At 45.8% G+C, this 12756-nt stretch overlaps 1 protein-coding gene across 1 annotated transcript in view; it reads left to right on the top strand.

The window, feature by feature from the left end:
- The window catches only part of STK32A (serine/threonine kinase 32A), a 449372-nt gene that overhangs the window by 34618 nt on the left and 401998 nt on the right, over nt 1–12756 (top strand). Inside the window, exon 2 of the mRNA XM_073575249.1 lies at nt 12545–12708. Within this exon, the coding sequence (XP_073431350.1) occupies nt 12657–12708 (52 nt within the window). The 5' untranslated portion in view covers nt 12545–12656. The remainder of the gene's footprint in view (nt 1–12544; nt 12709–12756) is intronic.

Raw genomic sequence — 12756 nt, 5'->3', positions numbered from 1 at the left:
GCATCAATAAGACGCCCCCATTACTAACCCCATAGTCATACTTTATGAAAACACAAACACCCAGAAAAAGTCCTTTAATTGAATGAATGACACAGACTCCTTTAATATTCTTATTTAATCCATATTATGACCTTGCCTATTCCCCCGAAACCCTCATCATCTGCAAAATAGGTTAAAAAAACAAACATCAATATTCCTCCCCTTTCCACAGGAATGCTGTTAATCCATTTGTCTCATGACAGGTCTAGCTCTGCTACATCTAGATGGCAGGCTGCAAGTACACAGCCTGTCATCCAGCAGACACTAAGCACCGTGTGCCCATTGTCTGCCTGTGAACTGTTATACCCTGTCTGAGGGCACCGCGAGTGTGAGAAAGTTCTGCTCGCGGTGCCATCTGACAGGTCCTGCGAGTTCAATGGCAATGAATTCAATTCACCTTTCCGACATTAGCACGAGCGCGATGGGAAAATTTCCCACGGCGCTCGCGCCAACTTCACAAATCGAGCTCTTTGGCATTAACTCATCTAGCTGTGTTTGGCGGAAGAGAAATGCTGCCTATGACCCAAAGAACACCATCCCCCTATCAAGCATGGAGGTGGAAACATTATGTTTTGGGGGTGTTTCTCTGCTAAGGGCATAGGACTACTTCATCGCATCAATGGGAGAATGGATAGCGCCATGTACCGTAAAATCCTGAGTGACAACCTCCTTCCCTTCGCCAGGACATTTAAAATGGTCCTGGCTGGGTCTCCAGCAAGAAAATGACACAAAATATACAGCCAAGGCAACAAAGGAGGGGCTCAAAAAGAAGCACATTAAGGTCATGGATTGACCTAGCCTGTCTACAGACCTTAATCCCATGGAAAACTTATGGAATGAGTTGAAGCTCCGAGTTGCCAAGCAACAGCCTCAAAATCTTGATGATTTAGAGATGATCTGCAAAAGAAGAGTGGACCAAAATTCCTCCTGACATGTGCGCAAACTTCACCATCAACTACAAAAAAGTCTGACTGCTGTGCTTGCCAATAAGGGTTTTGCCACCAAGTTCTTAAGTCTTGTTTGCCAGAGGGATCAAATACTTATTTCTCACTGTAAAAGATGTATACAATGTGATTTTCTGGATTTTATTTTTGATATGCTATCTCTCAATGTTAAAATTAACCTACCCTTAAAACTATAGACTGTTCATGTCTTTGTCAGTGGGCAAACTTACAAAATCAGCAAGTGATCAAATACTTATTTCCCCTACTGTACATACAGTGCCTTGCGAAAGAATTTGGCCCCCTGGAACTTTTCAGCCTTTTCCCATATATCATGCTTCAAACATAAAGATACCAAATATAAATATAAATTTTTGGTGAAGAATCAGCAACAAGTGGAACACAATTGTGAAGTTGAACGAAATTTATTGGTTATTTTAAATTTTTGTGGAAATTCAAAACCTGAAAAGTGGGGCATGCAATATTGTTCAGCCCCTTAAACTTAATACTTTGTTGCGCCACCTATTGCTGCGATTACAGCTGCAAATCGCTTGGGGTATTTCTCTATCAGTTTTGTACATCGAGAGACTGAATTCTTGCCCATTCTTCCTTGGCAAACAGCTCGAGCTCAGTGAGGCTGGATGGAGATCATTTGTGAACAGCAGTTTTCAGCTCTTTCCACAGATTCTCTATTGGATTTAGGTCTGGACTTTGACTTGGCCATTCTAGCACCTAGATACGTTTATTTGTGAACCATTCCATTGTAGATTTTGCTTTATGTTTGGGATCATTGTCTTGTTGGAAGACAAATCTCCATCCCAGTCTCAAGTCTTTTGCAGACTCCAACATTTTTTCTTCAAGAATGGTCTTGTATTTGGCTCCATCCATCTTCCCATCAATTTTAACCATCTTCCCTGTCCCTGCTGAAGAAAAGCAGGCCCAAACCATGATGCTGCCACCACCACGTTTGACAGTGGGGATGGTGTGTTCAGTGTGATGAGCTGTATTGCCTTTACGCCAAACATATCATTTGGCATTGTTGCCAAAAAGTTTGATTTTGGTTTCATCTGACCAGAGCACCTTCTTCCACATGTTTGGTGTGTCTCCCAGGTGGCTTGTTGCAAACTTTAAACGACACTTTTTATGGATATCTTTGAGAAATGGCTTTCTTCTTGCCACTCTTCCATAAAGGCCAGATTTGTGCAGTGTACGACGGATTGTTGTCCTAAGGACAGACTGTCCCACATCAGCTGTAGATCTCTGCAGTTCATCCAGAGTGATCATGGGCCTCTTGGCTGCATTTCTGACCAGTATTCTCCTTGTTTGAGATGAAAGTTTAGAGGGACTGCCAGGTCTTGGCAGTGGTATGTGTGATGATTCCCAAGGGTGAACCCACTGGACCGCGGCAAGCGAACCTCCCCTGGGTGAGCAGGCCAGGTGGACCACCCCCTATACAGGGAGCGTTAGGGACAGGCCCAGGGGAAACTACTTACCGCGGCAGCTGGTACCCGAGGTGGACAGAGGAGACACAGCAGGAGATGAGAGAGGCAGACGGACAGACATACAAGGCAGGAACTACGGCAGATGGAGGGGTCGGAGATACAGGCCAGCAGGACTGGAACACACGGATGCAGACTGGAAGACACAGGCAGGCACAGCAGGACTGGAACACAGGGATGCGGACTGGAAGACACAGGCAGGCATGGCAGGAACAATGAGACACGGGCTGGATGAAGACACAGGATGGCGGGCACTGGGAAAGACACAAAGGAGCAGGTTAAACAGGATGACCGAGATAGGGAGCGGAGTAACACAGCAGGGAGAACAGAGAAGGCAGGCAGACAGGGGGCCAGGGTCATTTGCTACAGACGAGTGATGATCAGGCAATGCCAGGGAGGAAGGAGCAGCCTGATAAGGGCAAGTGCAGAGGTGCTTCCAGGTCAGGGCTTATAGTGAGCCGGGAGAGCGGCCGGTCTCACAGAGGGAGGTGTGCGCGTGCGCGGTAGGGCCGGCCGCGCGCGCACCTGACAGGAAGCAGAAGCAGAGCGGGTGGAGGAGAACGGATGGGGACACGCCGGACCCAGTGAGTATGATGGGGCGCGGGCAGCGGTGGTGCGTGCGGCAGCGGGGCAGGCAGCAGCGGCGTGACAGTATGATACTCCTTCCATTTCAATATGATCGCTTGCACAGTGCTCCTTGGGATGTTTAAAGTTTTGGAAATCATTTTGTATCCAAATCCGGCTTTAACCTTCTCCACACCACTATCACAGTCCTGCCTGTTGTGTTCCTTGGTCTTCATGATGCTCTCTCTGCTTCAAACAGAACCTTGAGACTATCACAGAGCAGGTGCATTTATATGGAGACTTGATTACACACAGGTGGATTATATTTAGCATCATTAATCATTTAGGACAACATTGGATAATTCAGAGATCCACAATGAACTTTTGGATTGAGTTTGCTGCACTGACAGTAAAGGGGCCGAATAATATTGCACGCCCCACTTTTCAGTTTTTGAATTTCCACAAAAATTTAAAATAACCAATAAATTTCGTTCAAATTCACAATTGTGTCCCACTTGTTGATTCTTCACCAAAAATTTACATTTGGTATCTTTATGTTTGAAGCATGATATGTGTGAAAAGGTTGAAAAGTTCCAGGGGGCCGAATACTTTTGCAAGGCACTGTATGTATGTGTGTGTCACTGACATCTATATATCTATGTATTCTATGTGTATACACAGTATCTATTCTATTCTAACCTGTCAGTGTGATTTTACTGTACACTGCACATGACTTGCCGGCTTTTCAAGCGACACTGGTGCGTAAAAATCTGACAGCACTCGTATGGTCTGAGTGCTGTGCGATTTTTTTTTTTTTTTTTTTTTTTTTTTTTCTCATGTCAGCGTCGTGATTTTTTTCTCTAGTCACCAACCTCGGGTGGAGCTCAGGTTTTTTTAGACAGATAAACAAATACAAATATGCAACAATAAACAAAAACACAAAAACAAAATAGATTTAAAGCAAAGAGATAGAAATAAACCTAAATTTTATTTCCCGAGGGGATTCCCATTCAAAAATCCAGACAGACTGACCTACCTACCTTGTCTGAGGGAGACAAGAAAGGATGCGAGCAAAAATGCTCACTTACCCGGGTGTCCTCTTTCTCCTCTCCCTCCGACAGAAGCAAGGCAATCTTTTTCAGTCCAAATTGATTTTTTCTCTAGTCACCAACCTCGGGTGGAGCTCAGGTAGAGCTTCCCTTGCCTAGGAACCTAGGAGTGGAGAAATAAAATGAGAGACACAGGTTGCTTGTCTATCAAGTTAATCTCATCCTTTATTAAGGTGGGGGCTTGATCTTTTATAGCAAGACAGAGGAGGAAATGAACAAATATGGACACTTCCGTGACATTGTGTAACAATTGACAAAAATGGCGTAGAGCTTACACAATAATTGGCAAGAATGATAGTTATATAACGATATGTCAACTATATCATGTGTTATAAGATATATTTAATTGAAGGTGACGGGAGTATGTGGGGTTTTTGGAATTTCCCTTATGTCAATTTAACAATTCGTGGAACCATATCCTGTTAGTACTTTTTGGCCAGATAGATATTTGGCCTTGACATTTTTAGACATTATTCAAGGGAATGAGAGGGGAATTTGGAACTGACCACTGGCAGCATTATCTAACCACGTAGACAGATGATAACAATTAAAATGGTGTCATGGGTTACAAGTTGTTTTTCAGCTATTTTTCTAGATTTTAGAAAACTAAGATTAACCATTTCTTTAACACTCATACCCATAGTCTTTCAACGGCGAGTCTTGGCCGAGTCTTGGTGACAATCGAAGCATGGCTGCGATTTTACACGCACGCTGAATACGCCTGAGAAAATAAACGCTGATGTGAGCTGCCCCATAGATTAACACTGGGCCGAGTGCTATGCTATCTCACATAACACTCGGCCGTATTCTACGGTACTGTGACGCTGGACTTAGACTGTGCTCTGCGCATGCTCTGAGGGGCTTGCCATAGCCTGGTGACCCGGATGTTGTCATGACGACATTGGGTCACCATGATAATGATGGGATTCCGGCAATGACATTGTGGGGGGCGCCAATCGGAAGGCCTGCCTGCCTTGTAAATGCTGAGATGCTGCCTCATTGTGTCCAAGAGACGTATGAACAAATGCAGTATATATTATGAAAATTGGTGACAGATCTGTTTTAAAGGTTCTTTCCCACAAGAAAAACATTTATCATTTATCTATAGTTAGGCTGTTTCTGTCAGCCTCATGGGCTTTGAATGGAGAGGCAGAAGCCCGACCAGTGAAATGCATGTCAATAGGTGATAAATGTTTTATGTGGGAAAACCCTTTGAAATAATTTTCGGTGTTGATTTTTACTGGTGTTTTACTATTTATTATCTGATTGCAGATGTATTAATAACTTAAGATACATTTTTAAAATAAAATAAATTTAACACTTTACTGACATTGACATACCGATATGTCATATTCCGCCTCCAACAGCCGCGGGAGACACAGGGCTGTGACCTCGGCTGTTAACCTATGAAATGCCCCTGTCATAGGGCGCTGATGGGTTGCCATGGCAGATGGGAGTCTGCTGAAGACCTCCGTGCCTGTCATTACAGTTTGCATCTTAAAGCCAGCCCACAGCTGGAGTTCATGGGAGACCATGTTTTTCTCTATACATAACAGTGCTGTAGCACTGCTGTGTATACTATAAACGATCGAATGATCGCAGCTTCAGGTCCCCTAAATGGATTAACGAATACAGTAGAAAAGGAAATAAATTTTTTTAAACATATGAAAAAATTGAAAAGTTAAAATCACCCTTCTTTTGCTTCATTAAAAATAAAGCAATTAAAAAATGCACATTTGGAATCACTGCATTAGTAAAAGTCCGATCCATCAAAATCTGAATTAAATTAATCCTAGCGGTAAATAGCATATGAAAAACAACATCAAAACGTCAGAATTGCATTTATTTGGCTGCCACAACATTGCAATAAAATGCAATAGAAGGCGATTAAGACATCATATGTACACCAAAATTACATCTTAAAACTTCAGCTGAGGGTGCAAAAATAAGTCCTCCCTGCACCCCATATCCTGAAAACTTAAATTAAAATGTATGCGGTCTCGGAAAATGGCGTCACAAACAAAATTTTTTTTTCAAATTTCCAATTTTTTTTTTCACCACTTAAGTAACACAAATGTTTTAAAAAATGTTTGCTATCAGCATAATCGTACTGATCTGGAGAATCATATGAGGAGGTCAGTTCCACCATATAAGGTACATGGTAAATAAAAGTAGAGAAGGGATTACAGAAAGCATAGGTGTGAGGTGTTAGAGAATTCAGATAGTAGACACTGTATATATAATATTGCAGTGCACAACAGTACAAGAATATATGTATCATCTTAACTTGAAAAAGTATCTTTAGGAAAAAAATGTCCTTTTTGTTATTCTGTTCATATGGAAACTGGATTGTCAACAAACATTGCATAATTCAGTAGTACAAGGGAATATAACAAACTTTGTAATTAGGGATGAGCGAAACCAAACGGTCTAGTTTGGGGGTTCATATCGAAAACGGACTTCCAAATACAAGTTCGTGTTACTGTTCATTTTCACCTGCCTAATAAAGCTCAAAGGCTGTGGGCACTTACGGCCCAATCACAGCTATATGTGAGCAGGTTTTGGGATGCAGTGACGGACAAGAAACAGAGCAAGGGTTAACAATGTTACTTAACACAGGGGTACTCCACGCTGGCAGGTAAACAGTTAAATGGGGGAAAATAAGCTTCCGCGTGCACTGTGGCTTTTTTAGCTTAGCCACACCCCCTGCTCCCGAATGCAAGAGTAGGTCCGGGCCCTAAACTTTCCCCCGGACAGTTAAGAAGACAGCCCCGACTGTTCCAGACCCGGCGCAAAGCAGGTACGCACAGCCGGGTCCTCCTTCTTCTCACCATTCCACATGAGAGAGTTCTTGTAGTAAACGTTGACACTTTTCCATCTCTTGAATAATTCGCTGCCAAATAAATTGGTCTTGTTTGTATCAGTTGGGTGGCATTCCAGCTGTTGTCTGTTCGGTGCAGTGTAAGCCGGATTGAGTAGTGGAGTCAAGTTGGATAGTGGAATCAGGTTGGGTAGTGGAGTCAGTCTGAATGGGCGAGGCTGGGGAAGTACCCAGGTTCAATGGAGCAGCCATTTTGGGATCTTCAGGCTCCTGTTCCTCTTCCAGGACAATGGGTGATGCGTCAGAGAATTCTTCCTCGTCATAGTCGAAGGCTGCAGGAGGGGGTGGGTCAGGAGCAACTTGTGCTCTTTCTGGTTGGCCGGGGTCTCGTGACAAGCAAGGACATAGTATGTTCCAATGCCATACTCGAGTGGGAGCCCTTTCTTACCCTTCAGGTTGAATCTCATAAACAGGACCTTCTGTACCGATCCAGCATTTCACCCTATATGGGGTCTTTTCCCACCGATACTCCAACTTGCCTCGAGTACGTTTGTCTCAGACAAACATGTGGTCCCCAGCCTTAAGAGTTGTCCCTCACAGGGGAGCTATCTCAGGATGTTCAGGCTCCTGGAACTTGGTCTGCACCAGGTGATGTAAGGTCTGCAACCAGTGTCGATGTTCTCTGACCCAGGTGGACACCCTGTCCATGGGTAGTTGTCCTCTGGTTCCAATTCCATCTCAGTGATCTCTCACCCCTGTCGGCCAAACAGCAGGGTTATGGGGGTGTATCTCTTGGTGCGATGTACTCGGCTGTTGTACACCGAAACTAATTCATCCACAAACACAGGCCAGCAAACTTTCCTGTCTTCCTCTAACATCCTCAGCATCTCGCATCTGACTCAATGTACGATTGAAACGTTCGCAGGCCCCATTTCCTTGGGGGTGCTAAGGCGTCGTCCGGGATTTCTCAATCTGATACAGGCGATACAGTTCTTCCATCACTTGTCCCTGAAAAGAAGCTCCTTGGTCAGAATGAATTCTCTTCGGACAGCTGTACACTTGAATGAAGTCTCTGCAAATAGCCTGCACGTGTAAAAAGGCCGGATCACGTATTGCTCTGCCATTCTGTTGTCCTAACAGCCTGGTGTACAGTCCCATAAAAGCCTGGCACAGTGTGCCCTTACAACCTATTGTAGAGTTCTATAACAGCCATCTGTGGAGTGCCATAACAGGCTTGTGTAGTGTGCCCATAATACATCCTGGCGCATTGTGCCTGTAATACAGTCTGATGTAGCATGCCTGTAATACTACTTGGTGTAGTGTTCCCGTAATACAGTCTGGTACAGCATGCTCATAATACAGCCTCATGCAATGCTACCGGAATAAAGATTGATGTAGCGTGCCCGTGGGGTACCCGCAGGTACGCAGGATGCAGTGTTGAGTCACGAGACAACTACGGTGCTTTTTAAGAATAGGTTTATGGGACTTGAGGGGACTTTCCTCAGTCACGGCCTGATCACCGAAACAGGGGTAACACAGGTTGCCAACACAGGGGCTCTAAACAAACAAACACAGTAATGCATAACACGACTACTCCCGGCAACGGCCGGTCACTATAGGGCCGCGGTTTGGCCGACTAAGGGTCCTTAAGTCTAGAGTCTACTTAGCCGTCCAGACGTCCCTTGCCGTTCGGGCTGGTGGTCTTTCGGTGAAGTAGTTGCTGGGCCCAGTTGCTCTCCGGCGCGCTGAGGACACTGGAGCCCCACAGGCCCCGGTGGAGTCCTTGGACAGATCGGCCGCAGCTCCCGGACCTGGGCAAGGCGGCAGTGATGTATAGTGGCGAGTGACAGGCTACCTGCACAGCTAACGGCTGCGATGGGGAGTCCGCGATCAAGAGAGGCCCGGCCCCTGCTGCGGACCGGAGCAGGACAGTCGTGGCCGCCGACGGCGCGGTGCTGGCCACGGCCACTGGTGAGAGCAGGGCGGCCGCGTGTGGCAGGGAACAGGCTGCAGCTACAAGCTCAGGGGAGGCAGCCGCAGGCAACCATGGGTAGGCTGCAGCCACGGGCAGAGGGGAGGCGACAGCGGCCGCGAGCTGTGCTGGGGCCGCAGTGGCCGCGGGCTGGAGAGGGGCAACAAGTCTCGGACGACTCTTTGGATACCGTCCCTCTGGAGTCCTCAGTCAGCGTCCTCCCTGGCGCTGGTGAGTCGCTCTAGCTGGCTGTCGCTCCCACGCTCTCCTGCTGTCTCTGTCCCGGTCTGCTGACTCATCATCTGGGGAATTCCCCGCCTCCTTTATACCGGTCTCTCCCACAGCCCACCTGTCAGTCACAACGGTCCATCCTCGAATCCTGTCCCCCGGGAACAGTTTCCCCCGGAACCCAGATGACGGCTCCTCTGTTTCCGGCCTGGACACTTGACGGGGGACGTTCCTCCCACACCCGTAATACAGCCTGATGCATTGTGACCGTAAGACAAGCTGGTGTAGCATGCCCATAACACAGCCTGGTGCAGTGTGACCATAATACAGGCTGGTGCAGTGTGACCGTAATGCAGGCTGGTGTAGCCTGCCCGTAATACAGCCTGTTGCAGTGTGACCGTAATACAGGCTGGTGTAGCTTGCCATTAATACAGCCTGGTGCAGCGTTTGGGTAATAAAGGCTGGTGCAGTGTGCCTGTAATACAGCCTGATGCAGCATGTCCGTAATATAAGCTAGTGTAGCATGCCCATAATGCATCCTGGTGCAGTGTGCCTGCAATACAGCCTGATGTAGCATGCCTGTAAAACAGCCTGGTGAAGCGTGCGCGTAATACAGTCTGGTACAGCGTGCCCATAATGCAGTGTGACTGTAATACAGGCTGGTGTAGCATACCCATAACACAGCCTGGTGCAGTGTGACCATAATACAGGCTGGTGTAGCATTAAAAACACATGTGACATGCACACATATGAACAAGTCGGTAGGACACTGTTCATACCACCCACTGACTCAAACACAAACAGAGAGCACAGAATGACAATTGTGCAGAAATTGAAGCATGCCCGTAATACAGCCTGGTGCAGTGTGACCGTAATATAGCCTGGTGTATCATGCCAGTAATACAGCCTGTTACAGCATGTCCGTAATACAAGCTATTGAAGCATGCCCTTAACACAGCCTGGTGAAGTGTGACTGTAATACGGGCTGGTGTAACTTGCCATTAATATAGCCTGGTGCAGCGTTTGGATAATGCAGGCTGGTGCAGTGTGCCTGTAATACAGCCTGATGAAGCATGTCCGTAATACAAGCTAGTGTAGCATGCCCTTAATACAACCTGGTGAAGAGTGACTGTAATACAGGCTGGTGAAGCGTGCCTGTAATATAGCTTGGCGCATCGTGACTATAATACAGTCTGGTGCAGCTTTCCCTAATCCAGCCTCTTCTCTACTGGGAATTTTTTTTTTAGTGGGAAAGAATGAGGAGAGCATCAAGGGGGCGTGAATATGGTCGTGGCGCTGCTGGTGGTTATAGTGTAGCTGCTTCAAGGAGAGGACATTGTCGTTCTGTGCCTGCTACGTGCCCGAATGAAACACTTTCCTCTGGTGCACGCAGGTGGCAGGACGTTCTGCATCATTTTCATAGGGCCGAATACCAATACACGAATGGTGAGGCCAGAACATGTTGAGGTGGTGTTATATTGAGAGTACCCCCAGTTCCTTAGTATTATCTTCCCCCTGTCCCCTGCAATTAGTGCAAAGTTGGCACCTGAGGACCGTGGTCATCTGACTTTCGTCTCACCCCATTGCAAATCAGCCAAGCAGCCTGAGCAAACCAAAGCCAACTCAAAGGAGCTCCCTGGCGTAGCCAATATTCTGACGGCAAGACATGGGTGGTTTGCATGCTATGCCGTCAGAGCCTGCAGCAAAGCATAAGTGTTCTGATACTGAGCACCACCTGCATGACGAGACACCTGAATTCCAAGCACAAGGTGCAGTGGAGTACACATCCTAAAAAGCATGACAGATCAGAGCCGCGAAGAGATGATGTGACAGCACCACCAGCACTATCACCGAGCATCTGCACACCGTCCCATGGAAGTTTTCAACTCTCCATCCCTCAGACCATGGAGAGAAAGAGGAAATACTCCCCTATCCACCCATGATCCATGGTCCTGAATGACAGCATTCACAAATTCCTGGCCTTTGAAATGCTGCCATTGTGGCTGATGGAGACAGATAGTTTTAAAAAACTGATGGCGGTGGCTGTCCTGCAGTACTTTCTTCCCAGCCACCACTACTAGGAGGAGGAACTGTATTCACAGCAGGGTCACATTCAAAGCAGCTCATGGGCATCACAAAAAAAAAAAAAACAAGCAAGCAAAAAAAATAGTGTTGGCTACCTCCACCTCCTCCCCAGCCTCTTCGACCTACGCCACCTCGTCCACCTCCTCGTCCACTTGGACATCTGTCTGCTGGTTCTTGATTGTTGCTTTTTATTTTTTTTATTCTATGTTCTTTTAAGACAGTTGCCTAAAAAAAACAACACAAAAACAAAAAAAAACAAGGTGTTGGATACCTCCTCCATAAGCCTTTTCCACCTACACTGTCAAGTCCACCTCCACCTCCTCCTCCACTTAAACCTCTGCCTCCTGGTTCTAGATTGTTATTGTTATTTTTTTAATTCTATATTCTTTTAAGTCAGTTCTCTAAAAATAAAACGAAAGAAAAAAAGTGTTGGATACCTCCTCCCCTGCTTCTTCCACCTCCACCTCTACTTGGACTTCTGCTTTCTGGTTCAAGATTATTATTATTTTTTAATTCTATATTATTTTAAGTAATTTACCTGTCTACATTTGTTTTCAGGGCAATTGTAGAATCATAGAGTTGGAAGGGACCTCCTGGGCCATCTGGTCCAACCCCCTGCTCAAAGCAGGATTCGCTTAATCATCCCAGACAGATGTCTGTCCAACCTCTGTTTGAAGACTTCTACTGAAGGAGAACTCACCACCTCTCATGGCAGCCTGTTCCACTCATTGATCACTCTAACTGTCAAAATGTTTTTTCTAATATCTAATCTGTGTCTCCTCCCATTCAGCTTCATCCCATTGCTTCTAGTCTTTCCTTGTGCAAATGAGAATAAAGATGATCCTTCTACAATGTGACAGCGCTTGAGATATTTGTAGACAGCTATTACGTCTCCTCTCAGTCTTCTCTTCTGCAAGCTAGACATTCCCAAATCCTGCAACCTTTCCTCTTAAGACAGGGTTTGCAGACCGGTCACCATTATGGGTCACTCTTTTCTGAACTTGCTCCAGTTTGTTGATGTCTTTTTTAAAATGTGGTGCCCAAATTGTCCTGCACTTAATAACATTTTGCATCCATTTGCAGCCCCCTAGCCCTTACCATAACCATCTTACAGCCATATTACAGCATCGAAGTTCAGGTCCCTATTGACTTCTGTTAGGTTCAGAACATCCACTGGTCCGCGCATCCTTATTTGTAATACATTTTATAGAATTCTGTTTTTTTTCTCCATTTGTAAGACCTTGGTCAGATCACAGGATGTTAATAAGTGTTTCTTCTTTATACAGGATGAACAAGAAATGTAATTGGTCTTCCTGCTAGGTGTAGGACAACTGATAATCAGCTCTGTGGACATTATGAGAATGTAACTACGGGATTTGGAGTCTCCAACGAGTGACGATGGGAGCAAATAACTCAAGCAAAACCCCTGTGTGTGATGACAACGATGAAGGTGAGGGAAGTGTGGTTGCATTACTTTTGCATCCAACATAGCCATAGC

The sequence above is a fragment of the Dendrobates tinctorius genome, unplaced genomic scaffold (genome assembly GCF_039654945.1).
Source record: "Dendrobates tinctorius isolate UK_male_01 unplaced genomic scaffold, ASM3965494v1 ptg000043l, whole genome shotgun sequence".
NCBI lineage: Eukaryota > Metazoa > Chordata > Amphibia > Anura > Dendrobatidae > Dendrobates > Dendrobates tinctorius.
This window is presented reverse-complemented; position numbering and strand designations above follow the sequence as displayed.